General features: G+C 30.8%; 1 protein-coding gene and 1 long non-coding RNA gene across 2 annotated transcripts; one reads left to right on the forward strand and one right to left on the reverse strand.

Moving 5' to 3' along the window:
• Positions 1 to 3,912: 3,912 nt before the first annotated feature.
• LOC114192636 lies at positions 3,913 to 6,697 on the reverse strand. The gene is made up of 4 exons (XR_003606125.1): positions 6,274 to 6,697; positions 6,052 to 6,146; positions 5,023 to 5,539; positions 3,913 to 4,822 (listed from the first exon to the last, which is right to left on the reverse strand). It is a non-coding gene; the product is annotated as an uncharacterized LOC114192636 (long non-coding RNA).
• An 11,509-nt stretch (positions 6,698 to 18,206) lies between these two features.
• LOC114189776 (50S ribosomal protein L15, chloroplastic) lies at positions 18,207 to 21,481 on the forward strand. Its single transcript, XM_028078463.1, has 4 exons — positions 18,207 to 18,347; positions 18,424 to 18,751; positions 19,646 to 19,797; positions 20,964 to 21,481. The coding sequence occupies exons 1-4, from the start codon at positions 18,288 to 18,290 to the stop codon at positions 21,180 to 21,182; spliced, it is 759 nt and encodes a 252-aa protein (XP_027934264.1). The 5' UTR covers positions 18,207 to 18,287; the 3' UTR covers positions 21,183 to 21,481.
• The last annotated feature ends 602 nt before the right edge of the window (positions 21,482 to 22,083 follow it).

Consider the following 22,083-nt stretch of genomic DNA (forward strand, 5'->3'; position numbering starts at 1 on the left):
GGTATTAGAGAGACAACATAAGAACACACAATGAAAATAATAAGATGAAAGAAGAAATAACAAACAATATAATTAATACTGTAATTTTATTAAGTAAAAAAAATTACAGTACTCCTTTCTTTAAAATTTCGAGGAGAACACAATAACACAATTTTTACGAAAAAAGCAAAAACAACCACACTAGGATAAATCTTAAAGGAAAACTTCTTTTTCTTAAATGTTAGACCGCTAAAAGTATAAAGTAATTTTGATGTTTCTTACTAGAGAAGAAATTTTCTCCTTTTATAATAAGGAAAGGAGGTTTCCAAATAATTCTTTTATGATGTTAAACGTCTTTTCTCATAATTAAATTTAGATCTAATTATGGATCTAGTCTAATAACCAATAATTTTAAATGGTAATTATTTTAGTAATAAATTATTTATAACTTTTTATGGATCTAACATTTAGATTTATATGTAATTGTTTATCTATGATTAATTATAATTTTTTATTTATAATAATAATTATTTTAATAATCAATAATTTTTAAATTGATATTTAAATTGATCAGTAATGAACTATTTTTTAGTTTTAAAATTAATTTTAATTGAATTTTTTTTTGTAATGATATGATATTCTTTGGGTGTTAGTTCAATTAAAGTAATTTAAGAGTAAAGTTTAAAGAAAGAACGAAAAAAGTTATCGGTTCAACTCTTCCACTGATATTTAGGAGTGGATTCAACTTATACACTAATAAAATACTATGATGAAAAAAAAAAAAAAATAGGACCCGGGGCTTAAGTTGGAAAAAAATGGGATAGTTACTGAGAAACATTATTTTGGTTTATAAGTGTTTGTTGATTAGCAGTAATTTGAAGGGTGTTAATTTGATAAAAGTTGAAATGATTTTGAATGAGAAATAACAGTGACCTGAAATGATACAAAATTTGGTTGTGGTGTTGTTTGTGTTTGAAGGTGTACTGTCATAATAATTAGTGTCTGTTTTGTTTGTTTATAGAAAAATCTGAGAGTTTTATGGTGAGGTAGAGTGGAAGAGGAAGGGTGGTGTTATAATTAGAGGTTGACCCCACGAAGGGAAGTAATAGTACTAGGGAAAAAGCAAAAAATGTGGATAAAAAAGATTTGAGATTGAGATGTGAATGATGTTTGTGTTGTGCTTAAAGGTATATGGGGAATGGGCCCAAGCTGTTGCTCCATTAATTAACAAAGTAACATATACCTGAGTTGAATGCCAAGTGGTGGCGCGACATGTTGCATGGCTACACACTCTGTCTTCAACCAACCTACCTTATTAATGAATCACATCTCAACATGGATCACATGTTATCCCATGCTAACACCAACACAAACACCAATACCACTCTCAATTAATTTGTCTCTATCTTTTTGTCCTTTTCCTCCTAACTACCTACCTAATTAATACCTAATACCTACTATTATCAAATCCAACACACCCCCCAGGTTTTTGCACTTTTAAGCACACCTGAAACCCTAATATCTGTTCCCAAATTCATGCATGCCCATGGCTTGCCCAAAAATGGATTTGGTCTACAATTCAACCCTATGCATCTTAGGCAGCCTGAAATGTCTCACAGTAATCTTTGGGTTCTATCTAATCACTTCATCACCTACCTATACCTATATCTAATAGACCCACCTCACTGTAGTGTACCCATATAAAGCTTATTAGCTAAACCTACCTAACTATACCTATTATGCTGCTCCTACTTCCAATTTCAATTAATTAATGCCTCTCACCGTGCACAAACCAAACTGCTAAACATTTTTTAATTACTTTCGTGAGTCTCACACCCAAAACCTCAATCATCTGGTCAAGGTTGAAACTCAGTGTGATATTTACTTTTGGATCAGCCAGAACTAACTAGTCTGACCGACTCAAGTACATGAGGGGTTACACTTTTGCTTTAATTTTCTTCAGGCCCCCGTTCACTCGCATCCACAAAATTATATATATCAATAATCACAATTTTCTTTATATTCATTTCAAAGACACCACCATGTTTTCATGTCTTTTACCGGATTTTGAAATTTATCATATAACCAAAATCGTATTAACATGTACACACAACAAAAAAAAGATGCACATTCAACTTTAATAAAGTTAGTTTCTTTACAAATACATAAGAGAAATTGACGCAGTTTTCTTTCATAAATCAATAGTAGATTCGTTTACATTCATAACCTTAACCGACACTACCTTCATCTATAATTTCCGATGTCTCATTTGTCATCATCGCATGCAACTAAATTCTTGCCGCATCAGCAATGTTGATATTGTCATGGTCCACCACATGAACCCTGTCAAACAATAACTTTCCTTTATAAACTATTTAACAAAATTACCTCTTTTTTAGTATAGTAGTTTTTATCCAATAAAAAAATAAATTAATGGGTATTAATTCTCAAATCCAAATTTTCTATTAAATTTTTTGTGTTGTATGTTCAAAGTACGATGATTGATATTTTAAAATACATTAAAAGCTCTTTAATATGTCAAAACTCAAATTCTCTATTTTATTTTTTATGTATTTTCAAAATATAATACTATTGATATTTTAAAATATATTAAAAAATTAAATATTGTGAATACAAAATTATAATTGGTCTTTAAATTGATTTTTAAAGTTTAGCTACCAAAGTTTTAGATACCAAAAAAAAGTGACCACTAAACATTAGTTTAAGATTTTTTCTACCAAAGAAATTAGTTTAAATTAGTTTTTAATTAATTAGTGACTAATTTAGTAACAAATTATAATTATTTTTTTCATAATAGTGACTATTTTAGTCAGCAATAATTTTTTATTTTGTAGATTGGTATCTAGATTAGTCATTATTGTAGTTAGTAATTTTTAGTCACAAAATTTTTTGTTAATGAGATATTTTTTTGTAGTGAAATGAATTTATTTTAAAAGTATAACTAAAAGACAATATAAAAAAGTCCAAAAAAAAATTTCAAGTTCATAACTCCCCTCTCCTCTATAGTTAAGTTACGAATTTTTTTTTTCAGAAAACGAAAAGTCTTATGTGTCACAAATAAGTACATAATCTATTGTACAGCAAGAAAATGAATTAATACACCTTGAATAAAAACACGAATTAATTAATTTGACTTATTAATTATATAGCAAACTGAAAATCTAGAGGACAATATGCAGAAGTAATAAAAAAATAAATAATATTTTTGGAGGATACTTTTCGTATAATTAAATATGCGTAGAGGAAACACAACCTATCACAAAAAAAAAGGCTAATGTGATTTTATTTATTTGCACGTGTTTCACTGTTTCAATAACAATGATGAGATAAATAAAGGATATATATATATATATATATATATATATATATATATATATATATATATTTCTACAAGCTGCTGAATTTGGTAGAAGCTCTAGGAGCTGACAAACAAAAGTGTTTTTATTCCTTGGGTAGTAGTTTTGTTCGGTATGTACCAAGCAAATTAAATATAGCTGCATTCACTGTCTGCTGCAATAAATAATAAGTATTTTAAAGTTTTAGAAAATTATTTACAATACAGTATATGGTGAAAATTGGGAGGTAGGATAAAAGTTTTTCTTTAATAAGAAATTGTATATTTGACAGGTTTGATCGTTTGAATATCCTATTGAAGGAGCATTCAGCAAGATGGTTATTGGCAAGAGAGTCCAAAACCTCTCTGCCTTATTACCCTAATTGTGCAAGCATGGTGTGACACTGAGACTATAAACATTTCAAGAAACTAGAAGATCCCAATTTTGGTTTGGATAGAAAGAGTGAGAGAGTGACGGGGCTTTTGAGAATTAATTTTGAAATGGTAAATAAACTGCCGTAAAATTAAACAGAGAAAAGAAAATACATATAAATATATAAGTACTGATAAATAGAGAAATATTAGTATAGTATAGTGAAGGAAAAGATTAGAGAAGGGAAGTGTTTGTAATTTGGCATGCAAAAGGAAGTGAAGGAGTGAGAAATGCAAAAAGGGGTTTGGAAAGTTTCAGTTCATATCTAACTGGTTGTCCCAGCTAGCTAGGTAGCAATACAAAAGACGATGTTGAGAAGAAATGGAAGGCATTAACCCCACAACTCCAAGCCAAAGTAGCTGAGGGTGTCGATGAGCTCAAAAGCTGTCCCTGGTTACTGTAGATAAACCAAAACCACCTCTCTTTCTCTTTCTCTCTCTCTTCTTCCTAGCTTAGCTACACCTTGGTGACCCCATGTGTCAGCTTGTAATGTCTCTCTCTCTGGATTGCGTGTCTTTATGATACCACATAACAAAAACCAAAAACACTACCCTTCACAGAAAGAATCTCATTAGAAACCATCTTGAAACCGATTGATCGCTGACGGAGGATCCAAACGATGCTGTGCTCCTGCCGGATACCCCCTTCCCCAACTCAACCCTTCCTCCTGATTATTATGCAGTGACCCGTCCTTACCACCACCACCACCACCACTGCCAAACCCACCACCTTGTCCTACCGGTGCACCGATGCATGTGTAACTACTTGTGCTCTCTCCTCCCCCTCCTCCTCCTCCCACATAGTGTCCGTGACTCCCACTCATCACATGACCCACATAGTAATCATTCACCGGATGCTGGTGAGGGAAGTGTGATGACCCAAAAGACACTGGCCTTGTGGGTGACGCATACAGGTATGGCTGTGGAGCTACCGGTGCCGGTGCTGCTGGCGGCATGTGAGTTGATGATGAACCTGAGAAGTACCTCGGGAATCTTAGAGGTGCCGATGGATCTCCTGGTGGGTGATAACCACCCGTTCCTATCGGTTGGCAGCATCTATATATATTACCACAAAGTAAATTTTATCAATATCAAACACTGTTCTGTACCCTAATGTTATGTCTGCATGCTACCTTTGCTTCTGCTTTAAAATTGAAAGACAACAAACGCCAAAGAACTAGAAAAAAAAATGACAAAAACAGCAAATGATAAAATTTAAGAAGAAAAAAGAAGTAATGGTGCATGTATATACATACCCTAAGTGAGGGGCACCTTGTGCAGCAAGGGTATGATCACTGCGAAAGACCAGTTGACGAGCCTGGTTCAGCGTCTCCGTTTCCCTCTCTGCCGAATAGAATCACAAAACAAGTAATAATAGTGATAAATAAATAAGAACAAAGAATTAAAAAGGAAGAAAAAACAAAAGGGGCCCTCTCGAATTTCAGCGATCCAACAAAACAACTCAACTTTTTGTGATTGAAATGACAACCTTTGATGAGGAAATCATTAACGGCCAGTAGAGACTTGGTTGAGTGAATGGTTTAGTTTAAAGAGTGGAAAGAAAGAGGATAAAGTAAAGAGGAAGAAAATAAAAAGAAAAGAAAAGTGTTTAGTAATGGTAATAGTATAGGTGGTACTAGCCTTGGCGGTGGCGGTTCATGTGTCCCCCAAGAGCCTGAGACTTGCAGAACTTAAGGGAACAAAATCTACACTCGTAGACCTTCCCACACTCGTCTTTTCCATCCTTCCCGCCGCTTTTCTTTTTCCTGCAACCTGCAACCATAACCATCCAATTAAAGCAACTTCCATGACACCCTTCTTTCCCTTTAAGCCCATTCTCGATTACCCAAATCCATCACATAAATTTAATTAATTATTTAATTAATTAACCGCCCACAGAAAGAAAAAAACAAGTATTTTTAGTTTTGCTGACAAACTACTACTGCTACTACCCTCTCTATTTCATTTTCTTCTTTTTTACTTTTCCAGATTGCATGATGTTTACCTTGCAAGTTTAAAGAATAGGAGGAAAAAGAATAAGGAACAAAAACTAAGAATCAAATAAAAAAAGAAAGTTTGATGAGCACTGTTTCATAGTCAAAGAATATACCCAAGTGCTGGGTAACAAATCACGGCAGTGTTAAATTTTGTATCCTGTGAAAAGTGAAATCCTTCTTCCCACGGTGAGCGATAGTGAAACAGAATTCGGAAAATAGAAAGAAAAAAATATGTTCCTTTGATGTTTTAGCTTGTATGTGATAGCACAAGTATGATGATCAAGTTACCGGGTGAAGAGGTATGGTCTTCGAGGACTTGTTTGCCATCTCTAGAGAACTCATCAGGCAAATTGTTAAGATCTAACGGGTTTCCTTCCGGTCTCCTGTAAAGAAACAACAAAGCCATAAGAGAGAGAGAAAAAAAAAAGTGAAAGGGTTAGAGAAGGAGAAAGAGGAGGAGATAGTGAATCAGAAAAGGGTGTGAAGGTATAGTAGCGGGAGAAGACCTACATGGTACCGACAGAGAGAGAGACAGACAGAAAGAGAGAAAGGAGAAAAAAAAACGATGTGAGGCAAACACTCTTTCTTTCAGATGGGGGGATAAAACTAAAGCTTTTTACAAAATATGTTAGACTTTCAGTTTGAGACTGCAATATAGAGGCTAGTTGAGTGATGGTAGAAGATAAAGAGCTTTGAAAGTTCTCTATCAGTTCCTCTGCCACTCACTCTCTCTCTCTCTCTCTCTTTATCTCCCCCCACACAAAAAATTGAATGAACAATGGGACAGTGGGTCTCGTGACTTTAAAAGGAGAGCGTGAGTGTGGTAGTGGGAGTGGGGGGCTTAATCAGGGTTTTTGCAAAATGCTAGCTAGCTTCGTCTGGTTCGGTTGAGACTTGGGAAATGACAGAGGGAATTAGGAAGGGCTAGATATGTGATTCAGAAACATGTTGCTTTTTTGTATTAATTATTCTTAATACACCGGGAAATGATATTGATATATATAAGGGAAAAAATGAATATAAAAATGAATGAAGAAAGATAGAAAGAAAATGAGGTTGATAGTGGTTATTGTTTAATTATATGATGCTTGTGCCTATAGTTATTTTTTTTGTTTTGGTTTTATTTTTGCCCTAGGTATATAAGTGGGGAGAAAGAAAGGGTTCAAAAATATTCAAATAATTTGAGTGAAAAAAATGATTAAGTGATATTCGAAAAGAAAATGTTTACCAACAAAGGATGGCAATCAAATGTATAGTACAAATCTTTGAGCATTAAAGGTTGCCCTAAGAATGAAAGATGACATTTATACCAGAAAGAAAGCAAGACAAGGCATAGCGTACGTAGACATTTTAGCGTGGTTATTGTGCTTAAAGAGGGGGATGTTTGAGAACAGGTTGTGTATGGTCCACAATAGCTCAATGCCTCCTTCTGGGTGTAAAATTCTACCCAGGGGACTTAGACTTGCATCCACGAAGGGTTGCTATCAGTATCTATCATTAGGGTTTTTTGCAATCTAAGTTGGGATAGACTCGACCCCCACTTATTGTTTTATTCTTTGAAAGTTGCTATATCTCATAGATTACATATACATAGTCCTTTTCAGTAGATGTGCATGAAGAAAGTGAACAAATGGATTTCAAATTTCTTTATGTTTTCATCATTTTCATCATTATATTCTCTGTTCGCTTTAGCTTCATTTTCTTTCGATCCAAACTCTTAGTCTCTAACAAGAGCTTGAATTAAGCAGATGCTTAGCAGGTGATTGACGTGATTAACTTTGTTGAATGTAATTAAGGAGTGAGTCTTGATTTGGAGCAGCATGTGTGTGAAATGGGAAAAAGAAAGAATAGTTAGAGAGGTTCCCCACCACACCTGAAATGGTTATAAAGGAGAAAGAAGACACTACCTAATAAGAGGGCTAGCTAGGCATTAAAATCAGGTGATTCATGGACCACACTACTGCAGCTGGCCTTGACTAGCTGGTTGGTACTAAGAAGAAAATGTTGCGAGACACATTTCATATTTTTAAAAACCTGGACCCAAAGATTCATGCAATATGAACGCGCCCCAACTATCTGAATTTTTTTTCTTGCAAGTGTGTGTCTATATATGATTACCTTTAAAGTGGTCCTTCACCAATTTAAGCAGTAAATCCAACAAACATTTCTTCCATGTTCAGAAGTCTAGCAAGGCAAACTTACAAACCAGTAGAGGAAATTGTCTTCATCACCTTCAAGCAGTCAAAATTTAAATTGAAAAGTTGTTACCTTTCCTATTACGACAGAAAGTGCATTGCATTTATGTGTACTGCTTAATAATGTAAACTGGAAAACAAAAGCCAAGACCTTTAACTACTTATATTTTTAGGGAGAGAAAACGAAACAAATTATTAGCAAACTGCATCCATGTTCAGACCATGACCAACCAACGCAAATAAAACGTTAAAACTACTTCATACTTCATACTTCAAAACCTCACAGTCTTCTTGGATTCTATTGATGAAAACGTGGAGAGAAGAATACCTGTTGCGGATCGTGGTACTACAAAATCAGATTATGGTGATATCTATTAGAGGTAAAAAAGTTTTCTGACAAATTCATTTGAAGCGTGGGGTAGCGCTTAAATGATGCAATCTCAACACCTTTCAACTCTAAACATACATCAGACCAACCAACAGTACACTCTACCACCAAAATTTTCAAACCAAATTAACTCAAATCATTCTTTCACCAAACCAAATTAACCTTTAAAGTTTACAAATCCGATAATTGTACTGTCAATACAAACAATTCAAATTTTCTCTCTTTTAGGTCAAGTTTGACCTCTACTGCACCATTAAATACTGCATACCAATATAAATAAATAATCCAACAAATAATTTACACGCATTTGGATCATTTTTCCTTCGAGTTTTGATTGTTGAAAAAAAATATATTCACAATAGTACGCAGAACTCATAGTAACTCAGCGACAACTTTTAATTTTTTGATTTTTGAAAAAACTCTTTGTGAAATTTTTTTAAAAAAAAAATACTAAATAGACTAATGTGCTTGATGAAGGGAAGATTCTAATACCTAGTAGAACCACCCCAGAAAAATTAATATTAAATCGGCAAACACTTTTAAAAGTCGAAATTTTTTTTAGAATGCTAATGATAAATTTTGTAATATGCTTAATGTGTACAATAATTTTCCTTTTTTTTAGTATATGAAGTTTAAAATATGAAACAATTTTTATAAAAAAAATTATTAATTTTTTTTTCATAATAATTTTTTTTCTTATGTGTGATATAGTTTCATCATGATTTTGGTTTACTTATTCCGATTTTTTTTTCTTATTTTCTAGTTTTATGAAATGGTAGCTATGCCATTAATTTATTGGGAATATATATCACAAATTAGCATTTATGTCGTAAAAAATATAAACAAATGCCCCTAAACATGCGAAAAAGTTTAAGGATTCCTTTGGTCATTAGGTTGTACCCTGGAGAGAAATATTTGATGTGCATACAATCATCTTTATTCTGAGAAGTATCTTTTTGAATAGCCTTACCTGGCTAAAAAGATAGATTAATTAATGTTTACACAGATACTGACAGCAACTTTAATTAAAATCAGGAAGCATTGCCTATATATATATATATATATATATATATATATATATATATATATATATATATATATATATATATATATATATATATATATATATATATATATCCAAAAATAACTATTATGTAATATTTACATCATTTAAGTTATTGCACCTATTAAATTTAAATTATGTTTCTTCTTCAATTTTTACATTTTTCTTCGTGTTTACGTTATCAAAATCTTATTTATGTATTTGATATTGCCTAAAAAAATTAACACTATCAAATAACAAAATTGAGTATAACAAACAGAAAATAATAACAAAGTGAAACAAAATTATTATCATTCAATTAATTAATAATGTGACATACATTATCTTTGATTTGCCCAGATAGGTTTTAAATTATCTAACTCATAGATCCGGAGTTTACGTAAAAGGTTGAGGCATTTTATTCCTTTATATTGTTAAAAAAGTTATAAACTGATATATATAATAGAATGTTGTTAATTTGTATAGTAATCATAAAACCTAAATAAAAATAATGTACTGGTAGTTAATAGTATAACATTTTCTTATTAAACTATTCGTAGCATGAATAAAAGGTTATTTGCGAGTTGAATCAGGCTTATAATTAGGGCTGCGAAATTGTCGAGACAGTTCTCAGAATGCGCTAAAACTTGTTTGAGCGTTAATTAAGATATAAGTATTTTTACTAAATTAACAAAGGTTTACGATGACTTATTAGGCATTTTATTTAAATTATCAACTTTTTATTCACTGTGTCATTAAAAAAAATAGTTTTTTTCCTTATAAATTTTGTATTAAAAAATAAAATGTAAATGCATGACTAGGTTATGGAAAAAGAAAAGGACTTCACACATTAATAACGAGCAAGGGTTGTTTGTTTGGGTATAGAAATGGCTCTGTTGCCTATAACCTAGCCAAACCAGCTAAAGATTGGGGTTGTACAGTTCGTCATATATGAGAGAAATTGAACAATGCCTTGTCATCTTCATGAAAAAAAAAAAAAGATAAAAAATCTCACTTTTCGATAGAAGTAGTTAATTGTTTGGATTAAAGGGTAGATTTGAGGATTTAGTAAACGATGATGGAAATAAGATAAAAGAGAGTAAATAATAAAATTATTTCGATTAAGCGGAAGAAGATGGAAAGTGAAGAGAAATGGGAAAAAAAAATGAAAAGTTTATAAGTATTTTCATTGATATGGTACACAAAAAATACTTTTTATTGACGCATTATTTATATCTAATACTCCCTATTGTCTAAACATTACTCCCGCCATATATGATTCTGGAACTCAGGTAAAAAAATAAATGAGTGACACCACCGAGTAACACCATCAATCATGTTAAAATTAGTTTTAACTCGTGAGTCAATCCTGCTTATCATGGATTCGAGTCAGAGTTGGGTTGAAAAAAATTAAGTTTTTTTAAAGGTGGGTTGAACTCAACCCAATTTACTTAACCCACGGGTTAAACGGGTTCGAGCCGGGTTGATGGTGTGTTGACCCATTTAACTCACTGGCAAGTTATATACGTTGATACTATAATCTTTATAGTAAATTACTCAATCAACTGTCTTTTATAAATATATTTTTTTAAATTAGCATGCCAAGAATGTGTAGTTTTTTGATTTATATTTTGTTGAATAACATGACAGAAAATATGTAATATTAACCATGTTTTCTTGGACTATATGGACACATTATTGGAAATAATTCATCATATATTGGTGGTGAGCATGATGAAAATATTGGTTCTTGATTTTACTGTGTGAGTGTCATCTCATGGATTATTTAAAACTTTATTTAAATATATGAATACTTAAAAATAAATACATAAATATATTTTTTTATGTGAGTTAGTGAGTCAACCCACTTAACCCACCAACCTGTGGTGGGTTGAGTCAGGTTGTAAAATTTTTGACTCACCACGAAGTGAGCCGGGTTGGATTCATTTATTTTCAACCCGCCTCGTGGTGAACCAACCCAATTCACTTTGCCATGTAAAAGAAATAAAATTTGAATAAAAATAATTGTAAAGATTAAAACAAAATTTTAGATGTAAAGCTTCCAATAATATACTCAATTAATGTAACATTTGATCATGCAATCGGTGGCAGAACATCGTTGGAGCACGGATGGCCATGGCTCTTTACAATTTTTAATTTTTTTATATTATATATATATATATATATATATATTATTTTTAATTTTTTAAATTATATATAACATATATTAGAAATTGATGGAAATTAAATTAATTATCTTTTTATTTATTTTATAAAACATAATATTTAATGTTAATAAATAATAAAATATAATATTGAATGTAACAAAGAATTAAAGTATTTATTAAAATATTTTTTTTTAATTTTTTATTATATTTTTAAATTTTTCACAAATTATATTGATTTTACACTCTCCCATATTTTTCTTTTAAAAAGAATGGTTAAATTTAAATTTATCATTTTTATTTTTATTTTTTATTTGTTTTCTTTTCTTAAGAAAAGAAGTAATTCTCTCGTATCACTTTAATAATAAAAGATTTGTTTAACGGTTAACCTTATGCGTATATTATTTCGGCCTCCAACGTTATCGTTTAAGATTCGTCATTAAAATTAAACATACTACCGGTGCGTTTCTTTTTGAGAAAAAAACTTTTAACAAGAGAAAAGAGAATTAATTAAATCCAAAAAATAAAACAAAGAATGATAAAAAATAATTAATTTCTCACCTATGACTTTCTTCTCTCTGTTGTAAAAATATTTTCTCGCTAACTTTCTACCATAAATGTTTTACTAATTTTTCCAATTTTAATCGATTAGAGAAGTAGACTATTTTATTAGAGTTAAATAAAATATAAGAAAATATTTATCTTTTTATTCTAACATAATAAATAAATGAAATATATAAATATAAATAATAATTGCATAGTAACAAATATACTTTATAATTATAATAAAATGAATAATTAAAATAAAAAATTAATAAAATTAATAAATAATTTTAAATTTTATCAATATATGCTTTATATTGCAATATCAGAATAATAAATTAAATTAAATAATTAAATTAAAATAAACTATAATATAAATTAAACTGATACCAAACTTTTCGTAAACATTACATTCACTTTCCATTTGCTTTACTTTTTCTAACTTTTTTTTTCCTCTTTCAAATTCACTTTCTAATTTAAACACGTGTGCGTCAAATTTATTGTCAAAAGTCAGATTTAATCACATTAGTATAATATAATAAATAATATGCTTGATTATAGGAGTTTAAAGTTTCGAAAGTATTATTACTTACTTTTAAAATAACATATAAAATAACGAAATTTATAAATGAGTAGATTAATCATGAATAAAATTTGTGTGTGCAAAATTAAGTATATTATTCTGTTAAAAAATTTGGAGTCCAAAAAGATGGTCTGGCTTTTAATTTATAAATGAATGGGTTAGCGTAAATTTTTGTGAGTCTCTATAAAATTAACGAGTTTTTCTTATAACTTTTGTTATAGTTTATATTTCTAAAATCTAAAATCATTGTAGTTAATAAATGAAATTTATTTCTAATCATATAAAAAATTATTTCATTTCATTTTTTAATTTAAATTTTTTTTTTTAATTCTCATTTTAAGAAAGATAACAAAGATTGAGATATAATATATTAGCAATATAATACAGTTATTAAAAGGAAGATGTAAAGGAAGATGATTGGAATTCATCCTTCCTTAACATGATTAAATACATAGAGATGAGAAGATGGCCATGAGTATTCCATCCTCATTGTTAAAATTATTTCTATTATTATTATGATATTTAATGGTTATAAAATATTTATCTCATTTCCATACCAATCATTCACATCAGAAAATGAGTATACTCATAATAATATATAATGTTTTTACTTGTTTTTTTATTATTTTAAATATTAATTAAATAATTTCTTTACATCAAATAAAAAAAAATATTATAAGTATTCAATGTTAAAATTATACATATTTTCTTTTCTCCATGGAAAAAAAAGTAATAATTATATAAAAGAGTAAAACTATCAAATTTGAATTTAATTTAAGTTTTATTAAGAGAGAAGATACGACACTAATAAGACTTTATCTCAATCACATAAAATATTGACATCATTCTCAACCCAAAATCTTAAAACAATGAATTTATGAACCTTTATTCTTATATAATGCTCTACTTTTTCATTTTTAACTAATGTGAAACTTAAATTCCTAACACTTCCGATATTAATTATCGTAGTTTTCTTATAAGTAGCTCGTACCGAAGGTAAATTTAGTTTTGTTTTGGTGTACATGGAAAGTGTGTTATTTGCTACTTCTAGTTCTAGCCGCTTATTTTGAGATGATTTTCGGTTCCATTGTCGGTTCCCACCTTGCAGGGGTAGACAAAGGATTGTGATGGTAAAAATGTTAAAACACCTAAATACATGATGCAAATTTAGTTGAAGGCTGTGAGTGGTTTGAGACACGTAAAAGGAAAGAAAAGAAAAAAGAGTTGGGAGTTTTGAGGAGGAGGTAAAGAAAGAGAGATTTTTTCCAAAGAAAATAAGTGGTGACTTGCAAAGAATTAGTTAGTAGATGGAACCAACATGACTGTTTTGGTAGCAGTAGTGGTGGTGATGGTGGTGATGAGAAGACGAATCAGAGAATTGTCTGCATCCCTATTAGCATTGAATTTCCATGAATAACAGAGAGGTTCAGCTAATTGAATCAGTGCCAAATTATTGATGGTAGGGTGATTGGTCTTATATATGCAGACCCCGAAAATGGATGTCTCTAGTTATTGTTCACTCTTCTCAGATAGGTCTGGACTACGTACTGTGCTTGCCACAATGAGGGATTCAGAGAGAGATCATGGCTCAGCTGCTTCAAACTTTCTGTGATTGAATACCTGTTTAGTTACTTTGATTTTTCAGCTTGCAGTTTCCATTTGCATATACACCCTTTTCTCTTCTTACAAAAAGTATACCTCATGCATTATGTCTTTATGCTTTTGGATTCACTCCCGCTTCTTTCTCCTATTACTTTCACCAGAATGCTACCACTTCTTCTTCCTTCTAGCTTACCTTCATTCCCAACCGGGAACAAACCTCATCATATTAAATAATATTTCTTGCTCTCTATAATAAAGTTCCATACCAACTACAAATAACTAAAGAGGCCTCATTTCTGCAGACAAATAACTAAACCGGACTAAACATAGTAACAAGACTAAAGCATGTGTATTTGATCAAGATTTTGGTTGGGCATCTTTTCTTTCTTTCCTTCCCAAACTATTCTCGAGCCTCTATTTTGGCTACCTAGCTCTGCATTGATTTCGCTGCCTATACAATGCACCACTTCAAATCTTTACACTCAAATTAGTACTATGACCAATTTCGAAAAGTAGCCTTAAGTGGTATGCTCTAAGTAAGCTACACATAGCATAATCAGGCACAACCCCCAATGGCACACTAACCAACACCCAAACCTGTTATGTTAGTGTTACCCCCCATTCTCATACACTCTTATTTTCGTCTTCAATCCCTCATAAGAGCCCTCACTTAAGTATGCTATGCATCTCGCTGGTTTTATCTCTGTCTTTTCCCAGATTATTATTACCAGAAACAAATGTAATTAAATGTCATCTGCGTTAGTATATCGCCACAGAAATTTTCTTTTATAATACTACGTAACCTACGTGCAAAATATGAAATAGTACAACCCATGTTATAACTCGTACCCGACCCATCTATATATCATATCCAATCGCCTACCTACAACAGTTCTACAAAAACATGATACATTCCAAAATTTTCTCAGATGGAAATCTCATAACAATCAAAACTTAAAGCCTACTGAACCTGCAAACTCTTCAAGTATAAAGGATTCGTAGATCTTTAAGGTTCATTTTGGTTTTGTTCAGGAAGAGGTTAATATGTGTTTCTATAAGACGGTCTGACTGATTCTGTAACAAAAAAGAAAGTGTAAAACATTTAAGATATTAAAGTTGTTGATGTAATGTATCAAAATAACTTTTGCATGCCAATCTTGTCATGTTTTAAAATCGTTTTACACGTGTCAGTGTGTAATAAATGCCTTTGCTCAGTGTTTATTAACTGCTACTTTGCCCGAGCCTTGAAGCTGGACGCGGTTTTCTATGGTCTAGACAGTGCTGGGATTAAATCGCAGTAATAATAAGGAGCCCGCACATACAAAATTAGACAAGCCCAAAAACTTCAGACCTTAATTGGATCAATGGCTTGGCTTATAAACAGATCAAGGTCCAGTAGTGAAAAATATGGGTCCAAATTATGTCATTGTAAAATTGACCGATAAATTCAGGACAGTTTCTTCCTAAACCCTATAAATCTGTTCTTGCAACATCATGAAATTTTATATTTTAAATTATATCATTCAAAATGTAAATTTTATATTTTAAAATATATAATTTTAAAAATTATGGATGTAAATTTTTTTATTGTAAAATGGACCGATAAATTCGGTAAAGTTTCTTCCTGAAAATAAATTTCTTCTCACACATTCAGAAAAATTTATACATAAAAATATATAATTTGAAATGTATTTTTTGTTTTTTATTTCAAAATATAAACTTTAGTGTACAGATTTTTGTATTTTAAAATGTCCAATCTAAAATTCAAAAAATATTCTAAATTTTTTATATTACTTCGATAAAATTGTATTTTAATTGTAACATTTTCATGAGTAAGTAATAAAATCACATTTCTAAATCCAATTTCATTAATCTATAACGATAAATCTTCTCTTTTGTGTCCACATTTCATAATATCAGTTCTATCCTTTACAATATAATTATTTATTAAATCTTTTAAAATTAACGGTTATTTTTACTTATTTTCTATAAAACTATTGATCTTTTTTTCTTTTTTTTTTATTCATCAACAATTAATTTATCTATTCATCTCAATTTATTTTATATTTAATAACAAATTTTCTTTCATTACTATTGGAGAGGTGTAGACTAAAAATATATAATATTTGTATATCACCATCCTTCAAAATATTGAGTTGGACACGTCTATATATTTTAAAATAATCAACAAATTTTTATATATTATTATAGATAAATATAAATTTATTTTATATATTAATTTAATATTAGACTATTATCACCTACTAATATATCATCATTCATATTTATAAAATGCGTATACATAAACACAATAGTGCCTGTGTGTACACAATAAATATTTATGAAAATAAAAGCGTGCTTAACTCAATTTGTTTACTTTCATAACCTTTTCAAAAATCAAACTAATTTCAATAAGTCTTAAAATTTATACTATTTTGACTAATATAGTTATTTGACACCTTTATTGTCATTTTTCTTCCATTAAAAAACCAACCTCAAATGAGTGAATTTTGAATGAACATTCCAAAGCTCGTTCATATAAAAAATTCTTTTATCATTATTTGTATTATATTATTGTATTATATCTTTTCCATCTACCTAAATACTAGCAAAATTCCTTAATAATACTATTTAAAAGTAGCATATTATTCCTTTCTTAGTCATCCCAAACAAAAAAAAATTGAAATATAAACATATTATAATTTTTTTAATCTAGTGAATTCTTTAAATATCATAATTTCAGTTAATGTCTAACTTTTATTACACGTTACAATTGTTTTTTATAACATTTTAATTAATTATAACATTATAATCAGCCAGATAAAAGTGGATATTAGAGACAAGTGAAGAGAGATTGTGGAAGAATATTCTATAACTAAAATATGGATTTTAGAAAGGCTAATACAAAATAATAGAAAACATTATACATCAATATAATGGAAGGACTTATGTGATGTATGTAGAGAGTGAGAGGAAGGAAAATGTTTTCATCAAAACCTACAAAGAAAAGTAGGTCAAGATTTAGGATTAAGTTTTTAGAGGATACATGGATAGGATCATTTTATATAGCAAGTTTACTAGAGTATATGGAAACTCAATTACTAAAGATAAAACAATAAGAAAGTTTGATGAATGGACTACCAACGACTAGGAATAAAAAATAGAATGGAGAATGAATTGGTTCCAGTGAAAATTGGTTCAATTTGAGGAATTCACACAATTAATAAATCAAACATAAATACAAAGAAAATGAGATGACATCTAGATATAGAATGACAGGAACATAATTTTCTTTAGTTGTATAGGTTTCTTGTATTACTTGTTGTAGTGAATTTTGTTTAGGTTATTTGAGTAGTATAACAAAATATACAATGCTTGTGTATAAGAGTTAGAGTGACACAGTGACTCTATTTTATTTTTTATTAATTATTTGCTGATAAAAGAAAATATAGTTAGCTTTTTATTTTAAGAATAATGAAAAGTTATAAAGATTTATGCTATCAACTCTTTGTGGTACCAATTTAGTTTTCCTTTAAACCGAGGTACTACTTAGTTTTTAATTAATAGTGTTTATGAAAATTATTTAATCTTAATTAAAATTTAAATTTTTGATAAATTTATATATTTTTAGTTCAGTTTGAATTAAATTTTTGTGGTGTTAAATAATGTGATGAAAGTTAAATAATGTGGAGGAGTAAATAATCATATCGTCTCATTAGTGAAATTTTTACACTTAAATAATATATAAAATTTTTGGGTATTTAATAGATAAAAAATTAATAAAAATTCATTCTTAAATTTACCATGAATTTAAAACTTAATAAATTAAGCCAATTATTTATCAAATTTGTTGAATAATTTCTGTACAATAGTGTCACGTACAGTAAATGAATAAGTTGATATATTTTTTTCTAATAAAAGAATAATGGAAAAACTTATCCTATCCGTTATTTGAAGTTTCTTTGTGGAGTTATCGTGTCATCTATCTGAGTCTATCATCACAGCAATGGCCACTGCTCTTCTCATTCCACTTTCATGGTCACCGCAGCTGTCTACTCCTTTCAAGGTTTTTCATTTCCCTCCAAAAAAATAAGAATCTTCTTCTTCTTCTCTATTTCTTCTCAACCATTTGGGCATTGCAGGGAACAGTAAAAACCTTAGTCGCAAAACCATGTGTGAAGATTCAGCGAGCAAGACCCATCGTTTTCGCGCGTTACAAGTCTACCTCTGCCCCGGTGGCAACGCCCATGGTTGGCGTTCGGTTTCGGCTAGACAATTTGGGGCCCCAACCGGGTTCGAGGCCGAGGGCAAAGAGAAAGGGTAGAGGAATATCGGCTGGGCAAGGAGCAAGTTGTGGTTTTGGGATGAGGGGTCAGAAATCTCGATCTGGGCCTGGAGTTAGGAAGGGTTTCGAAGGTGGCCAGATGCCCCTTTATCGACGAATCCCCAAACTCAGAGGAATTGCAGGAGGTAATGCCACAATTAATTGGCGATTCTATCATTATCGGTAGTAAAATAAAAAGCATTACTTTCAAAACTGCAAGTTAGATGATTGTTGCAATCCCTTGATGCAGATGAGAAAATTGTGACTGAATTATACCTTAGTTTACTTTTACTTGTGTGTATTGTTGTGTGTTAGGCTCTAGTCCTGGTATTGTTGCCCATAAGTTTACTTTAATTCCATTACGATACCTTCATGACCAATCTCTTATTGCCCTTTTCTTATTTTTTTTCATTAAGTGACTTTTACAATTGAAGTCAAAAGTTGTAGTGTAAAGTGTTATATATTAGTGGGCAGTTTGGTTACAAATTGTTGCTACATCGTATTTGGTAAGTCGTCAAGCTGTTATCCACCCTAGAGACGGGGTATATATATTGTGGGACTTGACACGATGAATTTCTCTATTTGAAGAAGCACTCGGAGGAAACAAGAGCCCAAAATGGTGATTATTGTAGGAAGGGAATCGTTGCATTTTGGTTGCGATCAATCTCTAGCATCTTAGTTTCCTTTCCTCAGATGTTGTTATGTCACACTTCTTTACTAATTATGTCCCCTTTCATCTCAGATGTTGTATATTGAAAAATATTAGCAACATGCTCTTTTGAACACACTATTAGCTGAAATTTATTATAAGTCACAGTACTGTGTGCGTCTCACTTATTTAATTTATTTCATATATGATTATATAGTTTCCAATAAAGTTAACCAATAAAAAGTAGGCATTGTGTGGTTTTGCATTCTTGTGTATTTCTTCTTTTCTTTATATCCTCTCTTAACTTGTTTAGTCAATGCTTGTGCATTTATCTCTTTCGGAGCTATTCTTTTATGCCTTTTTTTTTTCTTTTCCTTTGTCCTATATTAAGGTATGCATGCTGGATTGCCCAAATATGTCCATGTAAATCTGAGAGACATAGAAGATGCTAAATTTAAGGAAGGGGAAGAGGTGTCTCTGGAGTCACTGAAGGCTAAAGGTGTGATTAAACCATCAGGAAGAGAAAGGAGACTTCCTTTGAAGGTACAATTTACTTCTTGATTTAATGACATCTAAATTTCTTCCTTAGCTGTTGTCTTAAATCATACTTCTTCATGATCATTTTCTGGATGTGTCGAGGTATTATGAATGATTAAATTTTAAAAGTAAATGAGGATGCTAGTTTCCTAGCAGTAACACCAGCTACCATGGAGATCAATTCTTTAGAGTCCCCTGCTTTGCTGTGAATGAAATTACTTTCTGTTAATCTTTAGATGTTCTTTCTTCTTAGTTTGTTATTTTATTTTATCTGCACCTTTTGGTATGTCTGAAATGCGTGTAAGATCAAACATATGATATATAGGTGGATGTGTCAGTGGTTTGAAGCTGTAAATTCTTTGTTCCGAGCACCAAATATTACGTATACTTATCTATTCGTATTGTGAATCTTCTATTAGACCATTTCTTTTATCCATCATGGATAAATTAGGTTATGGTCAGTGGGTTTGCTTTTCAGATTGTCAGTACTCCCTTTAAAAACATACCTATGATGATTTTTCAAGCAATAACTACTTTGCAGCCTACAGTTCAGGAGGCAAAAATATTCAGTCATTTATTTATGTCCTTTTTCCATATCTTTATGGTATTCCTTTTGTTTTTCGTACAATAAAAGGTGATAGTCTTTTCCATATCTTTATTCCAGAGGCCAAATGCTAGACTCATTCTTCTGATGTAAGTAATCTTTGTGGGATAAGCAATGAGATGTAAAGACATGCCCATCAGTGTACTAGAATCTTTAAATGATAATTCTTTTACCAAAAGAAAATGAATATTTGGGTAAACAAACTGCACTCTACATTGACATTTATTTCAACAAGCTTTTGAAATGGAAGGATACTGATTGAAATGATTCTTGAACATGAGAGGATACTTACTTATATTTAATGGTTGAAACTTTAGTTCGCTCTGGCAAATGTTGTATGCATCTGTTGATTAAATTTTACTGTATTCATTCTGTATAAATGCATTTCTGGTTTCCCAGACACGCAGGAAATCTTTGCAAAAAATTGGTTTCTGTACAACTATAAACCAGATAGTGTAGTATGTTTAAGCCAGCCTTTTAATTTTATTTACCCATCCAATGCATCATTCAAACTCCGAAGGCCTTAAAATTTGATCAAAACAAAATTTATTGTGCCTGTTGGTTTCAGATATTGGGTGAAGGAGAACTGAGCAAGAAATTGACGTTAAAAGCCCGTGCCTTTTCCACAGCAGCGAAGGAGAAACTTGAGAGTGCTGGATGTTCTCTCACCTTGCTTCCTGGCCGCAAGAAATGGGTTAAGCCATCAGTTGCTAAAAACCTTGCTCGCGCTGAAGAATACTTTGCCAAGAAGCGCGCTGCAGCTGCAACCGAAGCAGCCTCTGCTTGAACTTGAACCATTTCTGTGTCATCACATTTTAGAAATCTTCGAGAGAGTTGCAGATTGATTTCTTTAGGAACCACCTCACATATTTGTAGATGTTCAGAGTTCATTAAGCTGTTGTGTTACCTTAAGGCATTAATTCATTCTTCTTTCTGCATTTAAATGTTTTCTTGTTCTGGTTCCAAACGATGTTTATTGTTGTATACCTTGTAACATTTTGTTCAACCATCATCAGAAAATGTTTTGAAAAAAGAAAAAAAAAGCTTAAGAAAATGTAAATTCTGGTTTGCCATTTTTTGTGGAAATCTCTTGCGTGTTTAGTTTTGTTATGAGGTGATCATAAGAGTTGTAATTGGTAAAGACATTTTTCTAGTTTATTATTTCGGGTGGATATTGAAAGTTCTTGGCCCTGCAAATACTTCCATTTACAGTTATATCCAACCCAATACGTTACGGAGCAACTACTTCGTTGACCATGGCATTTGACAACAAAATGTCTTCCAAAACTAGATAACCTTCGACTTCCTCATCCCCTCTCCTGTTTCCACTTTCCTTTTCCTTTCTCTTGTGGCTTATACAAACAAAACCTTACAACTTGTGAAATATGGTTGTATACAATTAATGCTTTGTTTTGTTTGGATGGTGTGGAAAATAAATGGGAATGAAGAAAGAAAAAGCAAAAGGGTAGAATTTTTAATAATTATATGTTTAATGAAAAAGGAAACGAAGACAAGAATTTTTAATGTTTAAGATGACCTACAAAATTAATTTTACAAAAATCTTAATTAATTATGCTACATTTCAGACAAAAAATATTATATCTAAAAGCATATAATTAATCATGCTACAAAACTCATGGATTTATAAGAAATAATAGGTCAAGCTTTCAATATCACCCTACCTTTCC

Source organism: Vigna unguiculata, chromosome 7, assembly GCF_004118075.2.
Source record: "Vigna unguiculata cultivar IT97K-499-35 chromosome 7, ASM411807v1, whole genome shotgun sequence".
Classification (NCBI taxonomy): domain Eukaryota; kingdom Viridiplantae; phylum Streptophyta; class Magnoliopsida; order Fabales; family Fabaceae; genus Vigna; species Vigna unguiculata.

Coding starts and splice junctions, on each gene's coding strand:
- LOC114189776 (XM_028078463.1), top strand. CDS start 18,288: ATGGCCACTGCTCTTCTCATTCCACTTTCATGGTCACCGCAGCTGTCT. Junction 18,348..18,423: donor AGCTGTCTACTCCTTTCAAG/GTTTTTCATTTC, acceptor TGGGCATTGCAG/GGAACAGTAAAAACCTTAGT. Junction 19,798..20,963: donor AAAGGAGACTTCCTTTGAAG/GTACAATTTACT, acceptor TGTTGGTTTCAG/ATATTGGGTGAAGGAGAACT.